The following is a 25,127-nucleotide window of genomic DNA, read 5'->3' as shown; positions in this document are numbered from 1 at the left end:
TGTAGTGGTAGCACATGACTTTGTGCTTAGAAGGATCTCACACTTCATTTAATGCTCTTCTGTTGCCTTGACAGTTTTTTATTTTTGCCTTGACAGTTTTAATAGTTTTTTTTTTTTTTAAACAAAAGGCCCCACATTTTTAGTTTGTACCAGGCACCCAAAATTGAGTCCTAAGTGGTCACATCTGTTTGATTGCTTCTATTGTTGTGGGGCAGTGTGAGGTAAGACTGTCAGTTGAGAATGGTAGAGGGAAGGAGGCTAGAGGTTTAAGGAAAATGGGATGAGAATGAAATAATCATGAGAAGCTAGAGAAGTGTAGAAGAATTGCCACTCTGTGGTTGCTCCTTTTGAGTTTGTGGTGACTTTGATATGCCTGACTGCATGATTTTCCCAGCACTTAGTTGCAGTGGACATATAGAGGATATTGATATGAGGAGTCATCTGGCATTGGGGATTTGTCAGACACCTGTGATAGAAGGAGAAAGAGATAATGACAATGATGGATGGTGGTAGATGAGGAAGGAATTACAGGAGAAGGATAATGTATGAAGATAAATGGTAGGCTCAGTCAGTTGGAGATTTCATTGAGGGATGAGTTTAGATCATGAATATAATTGAACAGGGATTGGAAGGATATAAGAAACTATCCAGATTAGTGATTCTGTAATTTCTGTTGATGATAAAAAGCTATATTGATTACAGAGTGACTAAAATCCCATGAGGGGAAAATGTTATTGAAAATGCAGAAGTCAAGCAACTAGTCCAGTTGGCTAGATGGATTATCAACTTGTGTAATGAAATTACTGAGCATAATGACAGGAGTGAGAGAAATAGCTGTGTGCAAGGCACACATGAGAGAAATGGACCAGTAGATGCCCATAAGTACTTTGCTCTTTGCTGTATACCTTTACTCTTTTCTTTGCTTAGAATGAACCTGATAGTTCCTTGGCTGGCTGCCTCCCTTCCTTCCTTCTATCCTTCTTTCCTTCTTTTCCTTCCTTCCTCTACCTCCCTTCTTTCTACCTTCTCTTTATACCCTCAGCCGCAACTCAAAATACTGTCATTCTTTCAGGACTCAACTCAAATCACGTCTTCTCAGTTATATTGAATATATGTAAACTGGGAATACTATTATAAATACATCTCAGAAGCCCTGAACAAGGTACATAGGACAAGTAGTCACTCAGCAGTCTGCAATTTTCAGTGCAGGGATTAATTGGTAAAGCAGCACACTTTCTTGTAGTTGCAGCTTCCCAATGTCTTAGAGAGTACTTTTGGTCTCTTAAATGAAGATTATTACATAATAAATACATTTACAAATGTATTTGCAAATGTATTTGATGTTTTTTTCTAAAATTTAGTTTTAACTAATGACAGATAGATCTCTATCAAATTTTTTTACAGAACACTGGGAGATACTACTTTAAACGTGGTAGGGAAATTTTTTGAGTTGTGTGTATTTTAAGTTGTTTTGTCTTTCAATAGATTTTATTTTTTAATGTATAGAAAGCCTTACGTTTTTTACAAAAATATTTATCTTTAAGTTGAAAACTTTTTCAAGTTGAGGGAATAATGATAGAATTATATATATAAATTTATATGTGTATATGATTTATATATATGCCCTATTTTAATTATAATTATAACATTTTTATCACAATAAAATAAGACATCTGAGAAGTGCTACAAATGTTTTTATAGTATTGTAGAGTGCATTTCATGATTATGAATTTATTTCAGCCTGAAAAAGGTCCTGAACCTAGAGATACAAATTTTCAAACAAAGTTAAGTTTTCATCATCTAAAAATCAAGATTCCTTCATCTCACCAGAGGTCTGTTATTGAAACCAACGCAGGTAGATCAATTACCAAAGTTCCATTTTCTCAACCCCTGGAACCTGCATTGGTAAGCACTGACCTTCTATTAACTAATTCTTGATGAGCCTATATCAAGAAAATGTACTTATTGGGAAGATATAGATATACATAACTTCTTAACAAATCAAGGAAAAAATGCAGAGAACTTTATATTTACAGCTGTATACAGGCAGATTATTTTTAATGGATTGTCAGTTAACAACTGTGTCTCTTGGGATCACTGGGGAGAAGATATTCAGACAGAATTGAGTTCAAGTAGTATACTGGAGGGACTAATACCAGAGAAAGGAACAAGAAGAAAGCAGCATTGGGCAGGAATAGTCTCAGCCCTTTGCCAAAAGCACTCCCACTGTGAGATCTGGAGCAAAGATGATCCATTACAGGATTCTTACATTGATTCCTATGCTCAAACGTTGGCTGAGGGTTGCCTAGAAGATGATGGCCTCAACCTGAAAGCTGAAGCAGATTCCAGAAAAGCTGCAATGCGGGACAGGGGCTAGGGGGTGGAGGGGGCAAGTAGCTGTCAGCTAACAGCAGCTTCTTTGTTCAAGGAGGTCTGACCAGAGCACCTCCATGACAGCCACAATGGTAAATAATAGCAATCACTGTGTATCTCCTACTCTATAGGCACCGTAGGTTCTCTTTACATATATTATTTGTAATCTTTGCACAATAATCCCTAGGGGTAGAATAATCCCCATTGTTCAGATGAAGAAGTTAAAAGATTAAATAACTAATATATTAGACAGCTGACATATTCAGTGTACTAGGTAAATATACCCATAACATTTTTTTTGATACAAATTTTCCTAATAATCCCATATTACATCTTGAACAAACAACTAGTTTAAGAGACATTAAGCTGGAAAGGAAAGGAAATGTGAAAGAAATGAAGAAAGAAAGAAAAAAGAAACCTAACATAAACTTTCCTATGATGTTGAAGTTCTGAGTTTTGTTCCAAAGTTGCCAGCATATAATAAATACCTATTCAAAGAGATTTATCAGAGGGACTGGTTGTTTCTTGGAATCTAAAAGTTGAAGAGACAGCTGATTTCTAGAAATAGTTATCTGTCTTCTCTCTTTTTGAGTATCTCCGTCACTCTGTTTCACTGCTCTGCCTGTTTGACTTGTTCTCTGATTTTTGTCTCTCTGCCTCAAGCTCTGTCTCTCTTCTGTCTTGATCTCCATCTTTCCTTCTCTGTCTTTGTTTCTCTGCCAGTCTCTTTCTGTTCATAGTCTGTTGGTCTCCATCGTCTCCATCTGTCTTCTCCTTTCTTCTCTCTTGTCAGTCTTTCTCTCTTTTGTCTCCTTATCCTCCCTCTCTCCCTTTCTTTCTGTTTCCTTCCTTTCTCCCTTCCCCTTCCCTCCCTCTAACTTTTAGGTTTCTGATCCTGTCTTTCTCTTGCTCTCTCACTCTTTCTTGATCCATCTGTCTCTCTCTCTGCCTCTTTGCATCTTCAAGAAATAGAAAATGAATGTTGGCAAAATGAATTTAAATAAAAAAATTAAAAAAAATTAAAAAAAATAGAAAATGAATCTTTATAATTTCTCTAACTTTGATATTGCATAAATGGAAGTATATATATTTAAATGTATGTATTTTAAACCAATTACCCTTATTATATATGTTTTAACAGCTTCACAAATAACTTAAAATCCCTTTCCATAAAAAGTATAATAATATATTAGCAATTAAACAAATGCTAAAATTAAAATACTTTTCTTAATAGTTAAGAAAGATAATTGAAGCACCATTTCCTAGTTCAAAACTTTAATTAGCTTATCTTACTATTAAGAGTGATTTCACCCAAAGTATTCTTGTATAATTCTTGTGCTATGCAGAACTCTTAGGAGTTGCTTGACCTAGCTCAAGCCAGAAAATTCTTTAGATACTTGTCTAATGATTTAAAATTTAATTGGCACATTAAAATTGTATTAGTATGGCACATTATGACCTAGTCTACTAATTTGATGTTGTGTTTTTACTGTATTGAATTAGTTTATTTATTTCTGCTATTGAATCCCCTATTTCACAAAACATTGATAGAGAACAAATTCTAGTACTCCTGGTAAGAAAAGCAGAGGCCTCTTAACAAGTACTCCATCTTCGAAAACTGCTGGTTTGGTGGTAAGTATTAGCCTTTGGTACTTGTAGCATCTATGTTTTGGTTCCCCCTCCTCCTTGTTATTCTGTTTCTATCACACCAGGGGAATATTCTACAAAGGGAATAATGTCTGTGTTTTTCTGTTGTATAGACATGCTTTCATTGGAAGTACTCTATATATTGCTGTACATTAAAGAAAGAGTAGAATACTGCAGTACCAACCAGGGTTTGGTTTGTTTGGTTTCATTCATTGTTGTTGTTGTTGTTGTTGTTGTTGTGGCAAAATGTATGTGATGTAAAATACACCATTTTTAACAATGTTTTTGGTTTTTTTTGAGAGAAAGTGCATGTGCGCAAGTGGGGTGGGGGAGGGGTAGAGAGAGAGGAAGAGAGAATCTTAAGCAGGCTCTGCTCTCAATGCAGAGCCTGACTTGGGGCTCCATCTCGCAACCGTGGGATCGTGACCTGAGCCAAAATCAAGAATGGGACACTTAACCTACTGAGATATCCAGGCTCCCCTAAAATTTACCATTTTAACTCTTTTGTACTGTACAGTTCAAGTACATTCACATGTTATGGAACCATCACTTTTTTTTTTTTTTTAAGAGTTAAGTTGGTTTGGTTTTATTTATTTATTTATTTATTTATTTATTTATTTATTTATTTATTTTAAAAATAAATTTATTTTTTATTGGTGTTCAATTTGCTAACATATAGAATAACACCCAGTGCTCATCCCGTCAAGTGCCCACCTCAGTGCCCTGCCGAATTTCTTGCAAAGTTTTTCTTCTTGCAAAACTGAAACTCTATACAATTAAACACTAAGTCCCCATTTCTCCATACCTCAGTCCTTATCAACTACAATTCTACCTTCCTCTTGTGAATCTGGCTGCTTTAGATACTTCATATAAATAGAATCATACAGTATTTGTCCTTTTGTGATAGATTTCTTTTAGCATAGTGTCTTCATGTTGTAGCATGTGTCAGAATTTTTTTCCTTTTCAAAGGCTGAATATATTTCATTGTGTGTATATATATTTTTTATCTATTCATCTGTCTGTCGACATTTGGGTTACTTCCACCTTTTGGCCAGTGCAAAAAATGCTGCTTTGTAATGGTTTAAATATTTCTCACCCAACCAGAATTCTTCTTAGGTTCAAGTAAACAAAAGGAATACAACTCACAAGCAGGGCAGAAACAGGTGTTCCTCTTCAGTGGGATTAGTCTTCACAGAAGTCCATGGAGCAGTTTATTTAGCAGCTCAGATATAAGAAGATGAGGTCCAGTATCCTTTGTAATAGCACACAGACATAGTTTCCAGGGTCCCCACAAGAGACTCTCCAAATTATAAGTCAGGGAAATCCAAACTATGGTGCTTTTTGTAGAGTTTATTTACATATAGCGTGTTTATCATTGATTCATAGTGCATTTATAGTTCTTCCTAGTCTACCTAGAGTTTATCATTCAGACATCATTTTTACCACTAGCAATGTTGGCATTGTTAACTTTATCAGGTTCCTAGTGAAAAAGAGCATGAGAATTAACCAAAGATCAGTTTTTCAAGCTGGGAAAAAGGGTTCTTTACAAGTTTCCTTATTCTGGCTATTTCATATAAATGGAATTGTATAATACATGGCCTTTGTGTCTGGCTTCTTTCACTTAACAATGTTTTCAAAGTTCATCCATTTTATAATATGTACTTTCTCGCTTATTTATGGCTGAATAATATCCCATGGTAAGGATATACCATATTTTGTTTCCTGATTTATCAGTTTGGGGGCATTTGAAAGAATAATATTGCTATGAATGTTCATGTACAAGTTTTTGTGTGAATATGTGTTTTCATTTGTATTGGGTATATGCCTAGAAGAGGAAGTAGAATTGCTGAGTCACATGGTAACTGCATGTTTAACACTTTTTTTGTAGTGGGCTTTTAAAAAACAACTTTATTGAAATGTAATTAACATACCATACAATTCACCTATTTAGAGTGTGAAGTTCGGTGTTTTTTAGTATATTCACTATTATGTGTAACCATCACCACAGTCAATTTTAGATCTTTTTATCACCTCAGAAAGAAACTCTGAACTTTTTTGCAAGAAAATGCTTCTAATGAGATAGTATTTCAACTTTAATTATGTAAAAATAATTGTTTCTGCCACATTTGACTTCTATAAGAGTAACATTTTTTTTATAGATTGATTTGTCCTCAGTGCAGAAAGCATCTTTTGAAGAACTACTTCCAAATGTCAGCAATTATGTTAATTCAAATGAAATTGTTCCTGTTTCAAATTTGCAAGAAAACTCTTCAAATGAGGTATTTTCTATTTCTTCTTTAATTACTAACATAAATGATTACTGTTATATTAAATACTTTGTGTATGGGATACTTTAAGAAGTCTGTAATTTGAGGCTGACATCATCCACATGAGGAGGCAGCCATCAGTTCAATTCTAAATAAAGGCTATTAGGCTGCCACAGCCTGAACACTACATTGTCAGGACTTGGGGCTATGTTTTTTTAATTTTATTTATTTATTTGAGAGAGAGATTGAGAGAACAAGCAGGATAAGGGGTAGAGGGAGAAACAGACTCTTGACTGAGCAGGGAGCCTGACGCACACAGGACTCGATTCCAGGACTCGATCATGACCTGAGCCAAAGGCAGACAGTTAACTGACTGAGCCACCCAGATGCCCCAGAACTTGAGGCTATTAAACAACTAGAGGAAACATTGTTAGCCTCCTTTGATCCAAAACTCTGTTTTCATCTGTATATTTAAATTGTGATCACCAATTTCATTGTTAGGATAAATACATGGAAGTACATTGCTCGATTAAAAAAGAAGAAATAAAATTCATAAAACTAAGAGCCATAGAGGATGAGCAGTAAAAGAGAGAACAGGAAGTGGGGTGGAAAGAAAGAAAGAGCCAGAAAGATGGGTTGTCGGAGCAGAGAGAGTAACAGAAGGATAGAGTAAGAGAAAAAGGCATAACTTGAGGGAGTTGCCATACCTCCAGCAAGTAATATGTTTGACATCAGCTGGGTTTCCTAGAATTCAACACAATTCTGACACTATCTAACTGAAGATAGCATCAGATTCCACAGGTAAAGGGCTAGTTCCACAAGACCATCCTCCACTTCAGATTCCACTTGCACATTTAAATTGTTACCTTTACTTCTGACTAACTGCCTATAAATCAGAGGTTCCCATGATCCCCTGTTTGGATTCTATTTGTTTATTAGAGAACTCAGAAAACCTTTTACTTACTATATTACTGGTATATTATAAAAAATAGAACTCAGGAATAGCCACATGAAAGAGATGTATAGGGCAAGGTATAAAGAAAGGGCAAAGAGCTTTCATGCTTTCTTGCAGGTAACCATTCTCCTTGAATCTCCTTGTTTTCATCAACCCAGATACTCTCTGAACCCTATTCTTTTGGGATTTTATGGAAGCTTTGTAACCAAACTAACATAGGTTCTCTTCTTGAAAGTCACATGTAGAAACTATACCAGGTAGAGTTGTCCCACAAAGAAAACTATTTGCAGCGAATAAGGAGATTGTGAAGTATAACTTACAAAGCTGTGACTCCCCAGCAAGGGTGAATGGGTTAATTTTATTTAGGGTTAGGATGAATATTTAGATAGGAGAGTCTTGTCATCATATGTAGAGGGAGGCACAAGGTGGCACATGTGGCTTAAGGGGACATGCCTATATATACATTGTATGTTATGTAAATGAGGCTGGTGCTCCTCCTTGGGCAGGGATTTTAGCATTATAACGAGGTAAAGGTAACTGTCCATCATTACATTGGTCATTCCACAGTTTATCTGTGTAGACATGAGTCATGAAGGGAGCTAAGCCCAAACTGGTCTGGGTGGCTTGGGCCATGGAAGCTTTTCTTCCAGGCAGTCATTATTGTTGGAGGGGTAGTTTGGGTTTCCATCTCAGGATCCTGTGCCCCTTAGGTCTTTGCCTGGGTTAAGAGATAAACTGGAAAAAGAGCTTAAGGAAGAATGTGAGACAAAGGTTGGTGACTACAAGCAGGTGGGCAGTAAAGGTCGTGTCTTGGAGTCTAGCTGGTGACAGCTTTATTACATAGGTACAGTTGATTAAATCATTGGCCATTGGCAACTGAGTAAGTCTCTGGCCCCTCTACCCTACCTGGAGGTTATGAGGTTGGCCTGAAAGTTTCAATCCTCTAATCCAGGATTGATTCGCCTAGCAACCAATCCCCACCCTTAGGTGCATTCCAAAAGTTCTATCACATTAACAGAAACACCTTTATTGCTCTTATCACTTAGGAAATTCCCAGGGTTTTAGGAGCTCCGTGCTGTCAATGGAAGTGAAAACAAAATCTATTTTTCTTATTAAAAATCACAATATCAGGGCCCTGGATGACTGATTCAGTTGAGTGGCTGACTCTTGATTTCAGCTTGGGTCCTGAGATCAGGCTCTGTATTGGGCTTAAGCTCAGTGGGGAGTCTGCTGGAGATTCTCTCTCTCTCTTTCTCCCCCACCCCTGGCTCATGCTCTCCCTCTCTCAAATAAAAATAGATGAATAAATCTTTTTTTAAAAATCACGATATCACAAGGTCAGTCTAACAGGAATCTCCTTACATTTGATGTCTTCTCATAGTAATTTTTAACCATTGAGACCTCCATTCTTTTCATCTGCTGTAAATCCCTAGCTGTATTTGCTGTATTTGGATTTGAGCCCAATTTCTCTCCCCTATTATAATACCCTATTATAGTGTCTTTTTAAAAAAAGTATGGTTGACATGCAATCTTACATTAGTTTCAGCTATAACAACATAATGAATGAACTCTATTGCAAAATTTTGAATAAAATCTTACTGTATAATTTCTTCTTTAACTGTATGGATGTATATTTCCTTTCTTATTGGGTAATGTGCCTAGGATATTTCCAAACTGTTTTCTAAAGTGGTATTACCATTTTACATTTCCACCAAAAATATTTGAGACTTGTAGTTTCTCTACATCAACATTTCATCTGCATTTAGTTTGGTCAATCTTTTAATGTGAACCTTTAGTTAAATTAATCTTAACCTTTAGTATGGTCAGTCTTTTAACTTTAACCTCTCCAATTAGTATAAAGTGATATTTTACCGTGGTTTTAATTTGCATTTCCCTAATGACCAATAATGTTGATCACATTTTTATGTGCTTATTTGTCATCTATATATTTACTTTGGTGACATACCTGTTCATATCTTTTGCACATTAAAAAAATGATTTTCTTATTTGTAGAATTTGAAGTGTTCCTTATATATTCTTGATGTAAATCCTTTATCTGATATATGCTTTGAAAGATATTCTCCCAGTCCATACCTTGTCTTTTTATCCATTCCACTTTTTTTTAAAGATTTTATTTTTAAAGATTTTATTTATTTATTTGTTTGTTTGAGAGAGAGACAGAGATAGTGACAGAGATAGCAAGAGAGAGAGGACAAGCAGGGAGGAGAGGGAGAAGCAGGCTCCCCACTGATCAGGGAGCCTGATGCAGAGCTCGATCTCAAGACCTTGGGATCATGATCTGAGCCAAAGGCAGATATGTAACCAACTGAGCCACCCAGGTGCCCCTCCACTATCTTTTTTTTTTTTAAATGAAAAAGCAGACTTTTTGTGTTTTTTACATATCATAAGATTCACCCATTTCAAGTTTACAGTTCTGTGATTCTTAGTATATTTATGGCGTAGTGCAACAATTACATATGTCAGTTTTAGAACACTTCAAATCCTTCACACTTATTTACAGTTAAGCCCTGTTCTCATGCTCAGTATTTAGGCAAATACTAATCTACTTTCTGTGTCTAGAGTAAACTTTCCTGGACATTTGTTATAAATGGAATCATATAAGATGTAGTTTCTTGCAAAAGAGCGTCCCTTAAGGAACATAATTTTTAACTTTGATGAAGTCCAACTTGTCAATTTTTTCATTTATTTTTTTTTTTATGAGTATGCCTTTGTTGTCATATCTAAGAAATCTTTGCCTAAACCAGTGTCACAGAGATTTTTTCCTAGGTTTTCTTCTGGAAGTTTTAAAGTTTTACACTAATGCCTTTGAGTTAATTTTTTGCTTATGGTGTGAGGTACAGATTCAAGTTTGTTTATGTATTTGCATACAGACATTCAATTATTCTAACAACATTTGTTGAGTATTCTTTTTCCACTGTATTGCCTTTCCGCATTTGTTGAAAAATGTTTATCCATGGATTTGTATGAGTTTGTATGAGATTATACTGTTGTCTATCTTTGTGTAAGTCCCACAGAGCATTGGATAATGAGGTACTATAATAATTCTTGAAATTAATGTTAGCCTCTAACTTTGTTCTTCTTTTTCAATTGTTTTGGTTACTTTAGGTCCTTTGCTTGTCTATATGAATTTTAGAATCAGCTTGTTGATTTCTACCAAAACAAAAAAAAATCCTGTGGAATTCTGATTAGAATTGCCTTGAATCTACAGATTAATTTGGGGATAATTGATATCATGGCAATATTGAATCTTCCAACTCAAGAACAATGTATAGCCATCCATTTTTTAGGACTTCTTTAATTAATTTCTCTCCAAATTATTCTGTAATTTTTACTGTTTGGGTCTTTATTCCTACTTGATGTCATTATTTCCTACCCGATGACAGTATTTTATATTTTTGATACTATTATAAATGGTATTCTTTTTCAATATCTGACTATTAATTGCTAGCATATAGAAATACTTTGTGTGTGTATGTACTGATCATTATTATTAGTCTGTTTGGGTCGCGATAATAAGATACCATAGACTGGGCGGCTTAAACAACAGAAATTTATTTTGTCACAATCCTGGAGTCTGGAAAGTCCAAGACCAAGATGTTAACTTATAACTTATGCAAGTCCTGGAAAGGCTTTCTTCTGACTTGTAGATGTTCATCTTCTTGCTATGATTTCACATGGCCTTTCTCTCTGTGTGTGAAGTTTAAAAGAGCTCTTATATCTCTTCCTCCTCTTAAAAGGGCACCAGCACTCTCAGATTAGGACTTTGCCCTTCTTAATTCAATTAACCTTTATCACCTTCTCACAGAGCCTATCTCTAAAATCAGTTTCATTGGGAATTAGGGATTCAACATATGAGTTTTGTGGGGACAGAAACATTCCACTCATAACAAGTGTACTGCAAATTTGCTAAACTTAATTATTATTTCTAGTAGTTCTCACCCCTACAAGTTTCCATGATGCCATAGGCAATTATGTTGTCTGTGGGGGAAAAAAGGATTTTTAAAATTATTTATTTATTTATTTATTTATTTATTTATTTATTTATTTATTTATTTATTTATTATAGTCACACAGAGAGAGAGAGAGAGAGGCAGAGACATAGGCAGAGGGAGAAGCAGGCTCCATGCACCGGGAGCCGGACGTGGGATTTGATACCGGGTCTCCAGGATCGCGCCCTGGGCCAAAGGCAGGCGCTAAACTGCTGCGCCACCCAGGGATCCCCGAAAAAAGGATTTTTTAAAAGATTTTATTTATTTAATTATTTTAGAGAAATGGAGACAAAGAGTAGGGAGAGGTGCAGTGGGAAAGGGAGAGAATCTCAAGCGGACTCTGTGATCAGCGTGGAGCCCAGCACAGGGCTCAATCTCACCACTCTGTGATCATGGCTTCAGCCAAGATCAAGAGTTGGACCCTTAACCACTTGAGCCACCCAGGCACCCCTACCTCTGCCTTTTAATCTGGATGCTTTTTTTTTTTCTTGCCTAATTTCACTGACTAGGTTTTCCTGTCCAATGCCGGGAGATAGTGGGGAGAGCAGAAACCCTTGTCTTGTTTCTATGCTTTAGTGGGGAGCATTCAGTAGTTCACCATTAAATATGATCTTAGCTATAAGGTTTTCTTAGGATGAGGAGGTTCCCATCTATTCCTATTACGCTTAAAAGTTTTTATCAGGAATGGATGTTGGATTTTTGCTGAATGCACTTTTTGTAACTATTGAGGTGGTAATAGGATTTTTCTTTTCTTTAAAAAAAAAAAGATTTTATTTATTTATTCATGAGAGACACACAGAAAGAAGCAGAGACACAGGCAGAGAGAACCAGGCTCCATGCAGGGAGCCCGAAATGGGACTCAATCCTGGGTCTCCAGGATCACACCCTGGACTAACGGCAGTGCTAAACTGCTAAGCCACCCGGGCTGCCCAGGATTTTTCTTTTTTAGTTTGTTAATATGGCAAATTGATGATGATTATGAATTGAATATAATATGCTGATTTATGTTCTAATGTTAAATCAACTCTGCATCCCAGGATAAATCCCACTTAGTTAAGGTGTATTTTTCTTTTTATGTATTGATGTATTTGATTTGCTAAAAATATTTTAGAATTTTTCCATCAGTGTTCATTAGAGTCTGTAGTTCTATCTATCTATCTATCTATCTATCTATCTATCTATCTATCTAATATTTAACATGCTGAGTTTAGCATGAGAGTAATGCTAGCCTCATAGAACAAGTTGGGAAGTACTCCTTCATCTTCAATTTTCTGGAAAAGAATTAGTATTATTTCTGCCTTAAATGTTTAGTGAAGCCATCTAGGCCTGGAGTTCTCTCTTTTGGAAGGAAGTAAGCTGCAGTTAAAAATCTCTTTAGGGCTATTCAGCTTACCTATTTCTTCTTGAGTGAGCTTTGTTAGTTTGTGTATTTCAAGAAAGTTGTCCGTTTTCTATTAGTTGTCAAATTTATTGCCAAATGTTGTTTATATTATTCCCTGATTATACTTTTAATATGTTGGTATCTGTAGTGATATAGCCTTTCTCATTCCTGATATTGGTAATTTGTGTCTTCTTTTTTCTTTCCACATTAATCTGGCTAGAAGTTTGGTTTCATTGATTTTTATCTATTGTTTTTCTTTTCATTTTTTTTTTAAGATTTTACTTATTTAGTTATTTAGAGAGAGCATGAGCAGGGAGAGCGGCTGAGGGAGAGAGAAAGAGAGCATCTCAAACTGACTCCATGCTGAGTGCAGAGCCCAATGTGGGGCTTGATCTCATGACCCTGCAATCATGACTTGAGCTGAAATCAAGAGTCAGATGCTTAACCAGGTGCCCCGCTTTATTGTTTTTCTATTTTATATTTCATTGATTTTTGCTTTCATATTATTTTCTTTTGTCTGCTTATTTTGGGTTTAAATTTGGTTTTGTTACTTTTACTTTCTTAATGTGGAAGCTGAGTTCTTTTCTACGGTAGATACTTAATGTTACTTATTCTCTTCAACTACTGCTTTAGCAGCATCCCAAAAGTTTTTATATGCTGTAGTTTCATTTTCATGCAGTTTAAATACTTTCCACTTGCCATATCTGTTTATTCTTGGATCCATGGCCTTTGGAAGTATGCTATTTTTTGTCTACATATTTGGAAAATTTTCAGAGATCTTTCAGTTACTAATTGCTAAATTTAATCCCATTGCAGTCTAAGACCATTCTTTGTATGCTTTGTATGTATGCCTTTATTGAGATATGTTTTATAATCTATTTGGTTTATTTTGGTATATGCTCTACAACACTTGAGAATAATGCATATTCTTTTTTTAGTAGAATGATCTACAGTATCAGTTGCATCAGGTTGAGTGGTAGTACTGTTCAAATCAATTGTACCTTTGCTGATTTTTTGCCTATTTATTCTATCAATTATTAAGAGGTATTAAAATATTAGACTATGATGGTGGATTTGTCTATTTTTCCTTTTATTTCTACCCTTTTTGTTTTATATATTTTGAGGCTGTATTACTAGGTATGTAAACAATTAAAATTGCTTATGGTTGTTAGGTTTTCTTGATTAATTCACCCTTTTATCATTATGAAGGATCTTCTTTATTCCTGGTAATATTCTTTGCATATAAATCTACTTTTTCTGATATTAATATAGCTATTATATCTAGCTTTCTTTTGACTGTCGTTAACATGGTATATATATATATATATATATATATATATATATATATATATATATTGTATACGTTTACTTTTCCTTAAAAAATGTTTTTTTAATTTTTAAATAAGTTTCAGGTTTGCAGCAAAATTGAGAGACATGCAGAGATTTCTTATATATCACTGCTTCAATACATACATAGCCACCACCATTATCAACCATGTACCAAGTGACATTTTTTTTAATCCAAGGATGAATCTACATTGGCATATTATAATCACCCACAGTCCATGGTTTAACTTAGGTTCCACTCTTGGTGTTGTGCATTCTATGAGTTTGAATAAAGGTTTACTATTGTCAGTATTTTAGATATTGGCCATTCTAATAGGTGTGTGGTAGTATCTAATTGCTGTTTTAATTTGCATCTCCCTGATGAGGAAATATGATATGGAACATCCTTTAATATGCTTACTTGCCATCTGTACATCTTTGGTAGATTCTCCCAAGAAAACTCTGGTTCTGTTCAGAAGAACAGAAATGATGCTGGGCAGGAAAATAGCAGATGCCCACCACAGAAAATGATATAAATTTTATAGTAGAAGTTGTTTCTATATAGGCTTTACTTACAATGGGAAGAGCCCTTGGTAAATACATATGTCTATTTCTGAGTTCTAAGAAACTAGATATGTCACTTTTGGAAAATACACTATTTCTTTATTCTAGAGTCTTTCTGTTTAATGGGCAGTTGTCAAAATTAATTGAGTTGGGGGCAGCCTTGGTGGCACAGCGGTTTAGTGCCGCCTGCAGCCCGGGGTATCGAGTCCCACATCGAGTTCCCTGCGTGGAGCCTGCTTCTCCCTCTGCCTGTGTCTCTGCCTCTCTCTCTCTCTGTGTCTCTATGAGTAAATAAATAAAAACCTTTTTAAAAAAATTCATTGAGTTGGGAAATCAAGGAATCTAGTATTTGGCTCAGAATTAAAATAAATTTGTGTGTTAATTCAGTAAATCATGTAAATTTGCTCTCTTGCACTTTGGAGTGCTTGAATCTCAACTCTATCATTACTTTCTCTGTGTCCTTTGATAAGGTATGTAAATTCTCTGAACCTACATTTCCTCATTTTACAAGTGAGGGTGATATAATCTGCTGTTTCTGGTTCTTGTGAGTATTAAGTAAGCAAATGCTTAAAAACCAATTCATGAATGTCTAGAGTGGAGTAAGCATTTCACAAATGCTTCCTATCATTAATTTGTATGAAATATGGATGTTGAAACGATTTGCTTTGAAATAAAACAATGTATACCTATAGTACCTAAAAGAATTATGCACTATCTGCTTTTTTTTCTTTTTTAGTTTCCTTCAAATACATCAGAAATGTGTTGTATTATTAGAGCAACACCAGGAACTAGACAAGTGAAAAGTAAAGATGTTATTGTAAAGAAGAAGAAATATTCTCCACCTAAAGATATTCCCCAAGGTACTATTGTGTGAATGATATAAAACATTTTTTCATTGTAAATTCTTTATGCACACAGGAATTACACTTGTAAACTGTATTCTAAAAGTTCTTGTACAAAGTGAAAATGGTAAAATTACAAAAAGTTTGGTGAGATTTTAGAACTTGAGTAAAATATTTTTTTGAATGTCAGATATTTAATCTTGAAAAATTAGCTTATGCCATTGATTGAAATGGATTTATCTAGGATTACTTTTTCTTACAACTGTTTGAAATTTAGTGTTGTTGGGTCTCACTTTTAGTGAAAAGTGAAAATACTTTGTGAAAATTCTTTGTGAAAATACTTTTCAAATATTTTTGTGTTCACTTATCATTGGTTGAGAACTTCCTCTGTAAAAGGTACTGAGAGCTAAATATCTTATTATATCTCATTTATTTCTTACTATGGCTTTATAATAGTCAGATGTGTACTATTACCCTCATTTTATATGTGAAGAATCCGTGGCTTAAAGTGGTATGCAATTTGTCTAAGATCATACTGCTGGTAGTTGCAAGGAATTCAATCTTTCAAGGCTTTTAAACTCCAAGTTTATATTTTTCTGTTCTCCTAACTGTATATCAGACAGGATGTCTGATTAGTCATTGGAGCCTGGGAACTTTTATGAGTAAGAAAGCAGTTAAACAATAGAAATTTAATGGATTATGTACAACTTCAGTCCAACTAAACTGTCTTTTGCTCCTTGTCCCCATTTCTGCCACAGAGCCTTCCCTCAGCATTCCTTAAGTTCACAGAGGTCTTCTCTTTTTCCCTAAGTTCCTTGAATACTTTATTCAGTGCTACTCATTTGAGACTTACTAACATATTACAACGTCACATAGTTCACAATGCTAATTTTCCTATTCTTCAGGTTAGGAAATTTTCAAAGACAGAAACCACATAATAGATTTTGTTTTAATCTGTGTCTCTGATGACATTAGAATGATGATAAGGAATAGTAGATGCCATGTCAGTTAGGGTTTTCCCAAGAAGCAGAAGATTAGAATATATCTACACATATATACATATTCATATATATACACATATACATATGTGTTATTTTAAGGAATTGACTTAGGCAGTTGTAGAGTCTGGCTGAAAACTGTAGGGTGGGTTAGAAAGTCTTGAGTAGGAGCTGATGATGCAGTCCTTAGGAGGAATTTCTTTTTTCTCAGAGAAACCTCAGTTTTGCTCTTAAGGCCTTTTAACTGATTGGATGAGGTCTACCTAATTTCCTTTACTTAAAGTCCATTATTATAGATGTTAACCTTATCTACAAATTACCCTCACAGCAACACCAAAATTAATATTTAATTTAATTGGTTAATATAGCCTAACCAAGTTGATACATACAATTAACTATCACAGTCTACTTCATGTCAACTTTGTAATCATATACCTCTCCTTAAACCATATTTAATCTGTAATAAAGTAACAAAGTCATACTTCTCCCTAACATAATGCAGTTGTCCTACAAACAACCCAAAATGTGTCAATTCCTTCCCTAGAAGAGGATGCAAAATCCTTGGGTAGTGTTTACTCCTCTTCTTGATATCCTGTAACTCAAGTACTATAACATAGAGTTAACTTTTAATACATTTTATGTTAGACGATATAGGAATAAGATAGGGAAGAAAACAAAGATATTTTCTTAAACAACTTAGGTGGACATAACTGTTATTTATAATTCTTCCTCCACTAGCATTTCACATTTCCTCTTCCCTCAGCAAGCACCTCAGCTGGTCATAGTTCTTAAAGTAGTGGGGTAATATAAAACTCATTTAGTAGGGTCTGGGCCATTAGTCCTGCTTGGATAAAGTTGTTGTAATTTTCCATTGACCTTAATCACAGGGCATGGTAAGAGATGCCTTAAAGAATCTCCTGTATTCCAGACTTACTCTTCCTTGCCTCCATTGTGGAGGAAATTTCACTTTAGTGGTCAGGATCATTCACCCTGGCTAGCACAGTAATTCCCTTCTTTGCTTGTTGATTCAGAGGCCAAAGGAGCCCAAAGCAGCCAGATGGCAATCTTAGCTTCCAGTTTAATGGAATCATTGTTGTGTCTCGTGGTGAAAGCATCCCTCCCTTTGGAACTAAGACCTCTAGGCCAGCAGAGCATGGTCTGTCATGGGAGCAGGAAGCAGAAAATTTTGCTAGTGGGCTCTAAGGGTAATATTGAGTGATCTCACTTCTACCTCCATTTCTTGGTTCCTGGACCTATGAATCCTGGCTGTGGGAGAAATAGCACCATATATTAGATGCCGATTCAGAGCATATACAACATTCTGGAAAATCTTGTCTCAGCCCTGCAAAATATTGCTGCCTAAAGGTTACTTCAACTGAGTCTTCAAAAGGCCATTCCAGGGATCCCTGGGTGGCGCAGTGGTTTGGTGCCTGCCTTTGGCCCAGGGCGCGATCCTGGAAACCCGGGATCAAATCCTACATTGGGCTCCCGGTGCATGGAGCCTGCTTCTCCCTCTGCCTGTGTCTCTGCCTCTCTCTCTCTCTCTGTGACTATCATAAATAAATAAAAATTAAAAAAAAATTCAAAAGGCCATTCCACTAGTCTGTCAAGCCAACTGCTTCAAGATGGTGGGGGACATGGAAAGACCAGTAAATTCCATGAGCTTGGGCCTTTTGCCATACTTCTTGTGCTGTGAAGTGAGTTCTTTGATCAAAACAATGCTATGTGGGGTACCATGATGGTGGATAAAGTATTTTCTCAGTCCTTGGATGGTTGTTTTGGCAGTAGCATTGCATGCAGGACAGGCAAATTCATATCCAGAATAAGTGTCTATTCCAGTAAGAATAAAATGCTGTGCCTTCAGTAATGGAAATGGTTCAAGGTAATCAACCTGCCACCCAGTAGCTGGTTGATCACTGCAGTGAATGGTGCCATGGTGCCATACTGTGGATTCATTGTTAATCTCTGCTGCTAACAATTGAATATTCATCAGTGGCTATAGCCAAGTTAATATCAGTGAGTTTCTGGGCCCATGAATAACCACCATCCCTGCCACCATGGCCACTTTGTTTTTTAGTTTATTGGGTGATGACGGAGGTGGCTAGAGAAAGAGGCTGACTAGTATCCACAGAGTGGTTCATCTTATGATTCTTAAAGTCTTTGTCTGCTGAGATCACCCTTTGGTAGTATTCATAGGGGACACATATACCTACCTTCATGTTTTTGCCCATTAAGAGAGGTCTATCCACATACTTCTCTAAATTTCCTTGTCATCAGTTTTCCAAGCATGTCCCTTTTAGGTCCCTAACTATCCCGCCAAACTATTGTCCATAATCTGTGAATCAGTATATAACCATATATCTGGCTATTTCTCCTTCCAACAGAGTGAATAGTGAGATGTATTTCTTGAAGTTCTACCCACTGGAAAGATTTACCTTCACCAATTTCCTTCAGGGATGTCCCAGAAAGGAACTATAGGTCCTATAGATGACCCTTTTAGGTGTTGTCTGCATATCATGCAGAACCATCTGTAACCAAGTCTGAGGGTTTTTTCTCTCAATCAGCGGGTTGTGGAGAACTCCCCATGATGCCAAAAGTGCAGGCCGGGAGACAGAAGATAGCATAACAGCAGTGGCAACCATGGGCATTTGGGCCATTTCCTCATCTAACTTACTTGTGCCTTTGGGGCTTGAGCTCAATTTCATATATATACCATTTCTATTTGACAATGCAGTGCTGTTCTGCACAGCCAGCTTTGTGGCTCGATATATCAGACTATGTATAATTCATGGTGGCCAGCTCAGCTCTCATTTTAACTTGGCATCCCATGGTTAAGTATTCAGGCTCTACTAAGGCCCAGTAGCAGACCAAAAGCTGTTTTGTAAAAAGGAAAGTAGTTATTAACAGAAAATGCTAGAGATTTTCTCCAAAATCTTAAGGACTTGTGCTGTGATTCACCTACAATATCCAAACATGTTTCACTAACCCTTCAGGCACCATTGGATTTGCCTGATATTATGGTACAAGTGGCAGAGCATCTTGCATAGTAGCCTGGATCTATTGTAAAACCTTCTTTTATTCTGAGGCTCCCTCAAAACCAGTAGCTTTCAGGCTCTTAGTAAATGGGTTGGAGTAGTACACTTAAATGAGAAATATGTTGACTCTAAAAGCTAAAAAGGCTTACTAGGCATTGTGCTTCTTTTTTTTTTTTTTTTTTTTTTTGGTTGTAGGAGGACCCAGATTCAACAACTTATTCTTTACCTTAGGAAGTTTATCTCTCATATCACTGGGCCCCTAGACATTTAACTGAGGTGGAAAGAGACCCAGCTATTCCATTTCCCTAGGCCAAGGAGACCCAGCAATTCACTCCCAAGAGTACATCCAACTGAAATATGTACATATGTTCATCAAAAGATGTTTGCTAGAATGTTCATAGCAGGGTTTAGATAATAGCCCTAAACAAGAAATAATCCAAATGCCCATCAGCAGTTGAATGGATTAATAAACTGTGGTACCTTCATTTGTTGGGAGTGCTATACAGCAGTGAGAATAAAAAATATGCAGTTACATGCAACAGTATTGATAAATCTCACATAAGGAGTCAGACACAGTAGAGTACATTTAGCATTACTTATGTTTAGTACAAAGCTAGGCAAAAGTAAACTATGATGAAAATCACCATTGTGGGCTATTAACTAGAAAGCGTTATGAAAGGAAGTTCTAGGGTATCATTAGTGTTCTGTTTCATTATCTGAATGCTGGTTACATGGGTATAGTAAGTCTGTGAAAACCCATCAAGCTTTACAGTACATATATGCATACTTTCTGCGTAAATGCTATACTTCAATAAAAAGTTAAAAATAAAAATAGAGAAACTTCTCTTAATTTGATCTTTTTGGCCAGCCATATTAATTTATGACATGAGGTAATGTCACAATTCTGGGTGTAAGAATGCAACAAATCAAAACTAAAATGAGTCTGGAAAGTTTTCCTGAAAGTTTAGACTGAAATTTTTAGTTTAATTCGGAGACCCCTCTGAAGAATGTTGAACCAATTATGCCACCTCCTGGCTTCTTTCAAGACTCTCACCTCATTTGGCAGCCTCTTCATTTAAGTAATTCCCTTTCAACTTCTGGCCACTTGTCTCTGCCTTTCCTTTAGTAAAAATAGCAAAGCCCCAAGCTAACTAGTGATCCTGTTATTTTAAACATGTAACAGCCTATTTTTAGTCCTGGCATTTAACATTTAGCTAGTTTGGCAGTTATCTAATCAGGACTGCAGGATGAAGCTCCCTTTTGATGACCTAGGACCCCTGTTCATTATGATGCTTGTTTATTAATAATGCTGATTTGAGAAAAAATGTGGTAAAAATGAACTACTAGAAGAGTCCAAAAGAGATGTGGTATGGGTAAGTAGAAGTTTGAGAACAGTGACAGCCCAACGAAAGAGGCCTTAGAAAACATCCAGTCCACAGTTTCTCAATGTGTGGTCCTCTGACCACCTACACCAGAATTATTGTAGACCTGACAAATTACATTCCCTAGAGCTATGGCACAGGGATCTGCAATTTGAAGAACTCTCACAGTGATTCCAATAAGCACTAAAATTTCAAAGCCATTTATTTTTTTAAAAAAGATTTTATTAATTTATTCATTCATGAGAGACGGAGAGAGAGAGAGAGAGAGAGGCAGAGGCACAGGCAGAAGGAGAAGCAGGCTCCATGTGGGACTCGATCCCGAGTCTCCAGGACCATGCCCTGGGCCCAAGGCAGGCACTAAACTGCTGAGCCACCCAGGGATCTCATCAAAGCCATTCAATGAGCTAGTCTATTTTGTTCATTTTACATAATAAAAATGACCTAGCCAGATCAATAAATGACTCATCCGAATTAACACAACTTATTACTGGTAGAATCAGAATTAGAACTTAGCTTTCTTGGTTTGCAATATTTTGGCTGGGTAGTTGTCAAACAAGGCATGGGGAGTGGAGTAGGTAAGTCTGAGTTTCTCAGCTCATCCATACAGAGTAGTTTTGCTTCTCTTTGTTTTATACATTGAACTTCTGTATTCTATTTAAAGAGAGACTTTTTTTGTTTGTTTGTTTTTGGCTGAGAAGAAGCTTGGGAAATCATTTCTTTGTACTTCTTACAATTACAGCAAGAGATGTCTAATACATTATTACTTTATTTGGCCAACAAGCTTGTATTACACACTGTGCTATTAGCTGCAGATAGGAGTACAGCCTCAGCCCTCCAGGGCTTACAGCCTAGTGATGAGACAGATCTCACAGTCTTCTGTCCAACATGATAAAACTGGAACAAGGCACTGCAGGAATCCAGGAGGGGATACTTTTAACTTTGCTTTGGAAGACTTCGAAACTAACAGTACCTTTTGGAAAATCAGACAAAACTTGAAGCTATCCTTATAATAAGGTTTTTTTATTTCTCTTTTATTTTGATCTTTAGAATGCATGATGAATAATGTGTTAAAAGTTCATATCTCAAGCTTGTAGTACAATAAGAGCCTTTAACTGGATACACATACATCTTTAGTGAGAAATTTGAGTTTTTAGATAATAAGATCAGGCAGAAATATGACAAATGAGATGGAAAAGGGTTTGAGTATCCTAGGAATGGTAGTAGAAATCACTTAAGAGTAAGACATCCCTAAGTTCAAAACCTAGCTCTGTCACATGAGTAAGTTTCTTAAATTCTCTGACCTTTAGCCTCCTATCTGTAAAATTGGCATAATAGTAGTACTTATCTCAGAGAGTTGTTGTAAGGATTAGAGGTAATCTATGTAAGGCATCTGAAATCTAATAGTCACTCATTATGCAAGAAGTATTACTTATTTCTGTAGACTAGGTTAATTCCTCAAGACTAAGTTTTTCTTTTTCTCTTTGGAAATTATTCTTTATTAAATTGGAAAAAGCCTTAAATATATGGTATGGTTGTTATATTTGATGATACATTTGGTTGTGCCATCATGTGTAAAGAATATAGCAGGTAATTGGGCAGCCCCGGTGGCTCAGCGGTTTAGCACTGCCTTCATTTAGCCCAGGTTCTGATCCTGGAGACCTGGGATCGAGTCCCACGTTGGACTCCCTGCATTGAGCCTGCTTCTCCCTCTGCTTGTGTCTCTGCCTCTCACGCTCTCTCGCTCTCTCTCTGTGTCTCATGAATAAATAAATAAAATCTTAAAAAAATGAAAGTAGTTATGCTTGGCTGGAGTGGAGATTGGACTCTGAGAATTGAGTCTTGAGTAGTTGTCAGAGGACAAACTGTGGAGAGCCTCCTATGTCACACTGACTTTTGACTTTTCTGGTCAAATTGATTTTTAATTAATTCATTCTGGTTAGAAGTTTTTCAATGACTTGAAAAGAAAGTGAGCTTAGAAATAGAAAGATTGGGTGGGAGCTTTACAAAAGTCCTGAAGAACAGAGTTGAGAGTATCTGAGTGTATCTCAAAGTGTAGTGCTCAAACCAGCTAGGTAATTTATAAATAATGCATTGGTTCAGTGATCTGATTCAGTACTTCTGAGGTTTGAGAAGCAGTTTAAACTAAAAATGTGTATTGGTATAATTGCCAGGGCTTAGTGACTGATTAGGTACTGGTCCAGGGTGGTGAGAGAAAAGGACAGTTAAAGGATGACTCCTATCTCTCCACTATTGTAAAGTTTCAGGAATGATATGTTCTAGGTGATGTCCATCCTTGGATAATGTGTGAAGCCTGAGTAGGGGTAGGTGAGACTAAGTAGTTGAGTGGGCCAATTACCAACTTGGGAAGTTACTACAAACTGGTATGGAGCAGATTACTGGGGCCAGTTTTCAAAGTTTTTAATAAATGAGCAGATACTGTCTGAGGTCAGTAAAGAAAACAATAGGGAAGAGTAGAGGGTAGAACAGGCAGTGCTTCCCAAATTTTAATGTGCTTGTGAATTGCTTGTAGACCTTGTTAAAGTGGAGATTTGATTCATTGGATCTAGAATGGAGAGACCAACATTCTACTTTTCTTTTAATTTCTTTTTTTTTAATTTACTCATGAGAGACACAGAGAGAGAGAGAGGCAGAGACACAGGCAGAGAGAGAAACGGGCTTCACGCAGGGAGCCCGATGTGGGACTTGATCCCGGGTCTCCAGGATCATGCCCTGGACTAAAGGCGGCACTAAACCACTGAGCCACCCCAGCTGCCCCAGATTCTACATTTCTAATGAATGTGATGATGAAATTATTGGTCCATGGACCACAGTTTGAACAGTTGAAGATAGAAGTCTCTGGTATTCAAACTTATCTGCATATCAGACTTTCCTGGATATTTGAGTCCTTTGTCAAGAGATTCTAATCTAATTGGTATGAAGTTTGACCTGTATGAAGGTACAATGAAGTTTTAGAATGATTGATAAAGGCCAGGGGCTGAAGTATGTCATAGTATGAAAGTGGCAGTGGGAATAGATAAAACTGGCTCCACTTGGAGTCTCCTGGAACCAAATGTTAGGGGCAAAGTCCTCAGAATCCTGTATTGGGAAGAACCTGGGTTTAGCTACAGCAAAGAGTAGGAGAATACAAAGGAAGGGTGGGTAGGAAAATGTGGGAGGCTTCTTCCTGAGTAGTGGCTGAGGATGAGAAGCACAACTGGGTTACATGGCTGGAGTTAGAGGCCTTGTTAAGGCCACTGACGGCCATCTTTGCTGGGCTTCCTATTGGAATGTTATTGAGTAGGTCTTTTTGTGTCTTCAAAGAGATATTCTCAGCATGTCCAGGAAGGAGTGAGCCAGCTATTCCCTTTTTAAAAATTATTTTTTAATGGCCTCTGGATTTCTAAGGCTTGACAGGATGAAACTAGATTGGCTGGGTGTCACGAGTTCTTGCCCCCAAGGATTGGTTATTAATAATTATTGGACACCTTCTTGTGATGTATCTGAAATAATCTATTGTTATATATTTTTCTCCAGATATTATAATAAAAACAAATGGCAGAATGTAGCAGCCATCTGAATTTTCACCACTTTGAAGATCTGCATGAATGTGAAGTCAAAGTCCATAAAACAGAATATCTGCCTAAAAGTAGAGTAATTCAAAGATCAAAATTCTCTTAATTATTTGTGATATATTCTGGTGATGGAATTCTACTGAGATTACTTTTAATCAGTAAAGAAACATTCTTCTGAATGCCTCTTCAATATATGTATTTGTACTGTAAAATAAGAACAAATAACTTGTATACTAAACAGATGATTTCAGCTATTTATAGAGAGCAAAATACCAGGTTACTATGTAACTTCCTTTGTATTTTTTTCCCCAAAGTTTGTCCTCTGTATGCAGTAAAAGTAGTAAAGTTTTTGAAGTACTAAAAATGAAAATGCTTATATTACGAGCTATTTTTAACAGAACTTAATTGAAACCACATGAGTGAGAGACCTAATTCCAGGTCTGGCTGAAAGAAACTCTATACTCAAGTTTGCTGAAGCAGGGAATGTGGAATATGGACAATCAATCATACACTAAGTTTTTGATATATCACCTCATCCTCAAACCTCCTTTAGCTAATACTGTCTGTGAGATTCTGTGCGTTTGTGTGTGTGTGATATTATTTGTTACAGCATCTCCACACTGCCCTTTCTAAAAAGAAGCAGTCCTGTTGTCAGTGAACATAGTACAGTCATAAAACTGTTGGTAAAATTTTAGTTCTTGATCATTTACTAATATTATCCTACATAAAAGTAAATAAGATTAAATTTTTCAAAGCTGCTTCAATAAGAAAGAAA

At 36.3% G+C, this 25,127-nt stretch overlaps 1 protein-coding gene across 6 annotated transcripts in view; it reads left to right on the top strand.

The window, feature by feature from the left end:
• The window catches only part of MEIKIN (meiotic kinetochore factor), a 77,618-nt gene extending 52,978 nt beyond the window's left edge, over positions 1–24,640 (top strand). For 2 of the 6 annotated variants that reach the window (XM_072840919.1, XM_072840918.1), the window contains 5 exons: positions 1,741–1,905; positions 3,925–4,005; positions 6,180–6,299; positions 15,260–15,383; positions 24,315–24,640. In XM_072840919.1, coding sequence (XP_072697020.1) covers positions 1,741–1,905; positions 3,925–4,005; positions 6,180–6,299; positions 15,260–15,383; positions 24,315–24,346 — 522 coding nt within the window. In that variant the 3' untranslated portion in view covers positions 24,347–24,640. Of the gene's footprint in view, positions 1–1,740; positions 1,906–3,924; positions 4,006–5,124; positions 5,718–6,179; positions 6,300–15,259; positions 15,384–24,314 lie in introns of those variants that run through there. The other 4 variants (XR_012037855.1, XR_012037854.1, XR_012037857.1 and 1 more) reach the window with 4 other exon arrangements.
• The last annotated feature ends 487 nt before the right edge of the window (positions 24,641–25,127 follow it).

Source organism: Canis lupus, chromosome 10, assembly GCF_048164855.1.
Source record: "Canis lupus baileyi chromosome 10, mCanLup2.hap1, whole genome shotgun sequence".
NCBI lineage: Eukaryota > Metazoa > Chordata > Mammalia > Carnivora > Canidae > Canis > Canis lupus.
This window is presented reverse-complemented; position numbering and strand designations above follow the sequence as displayed.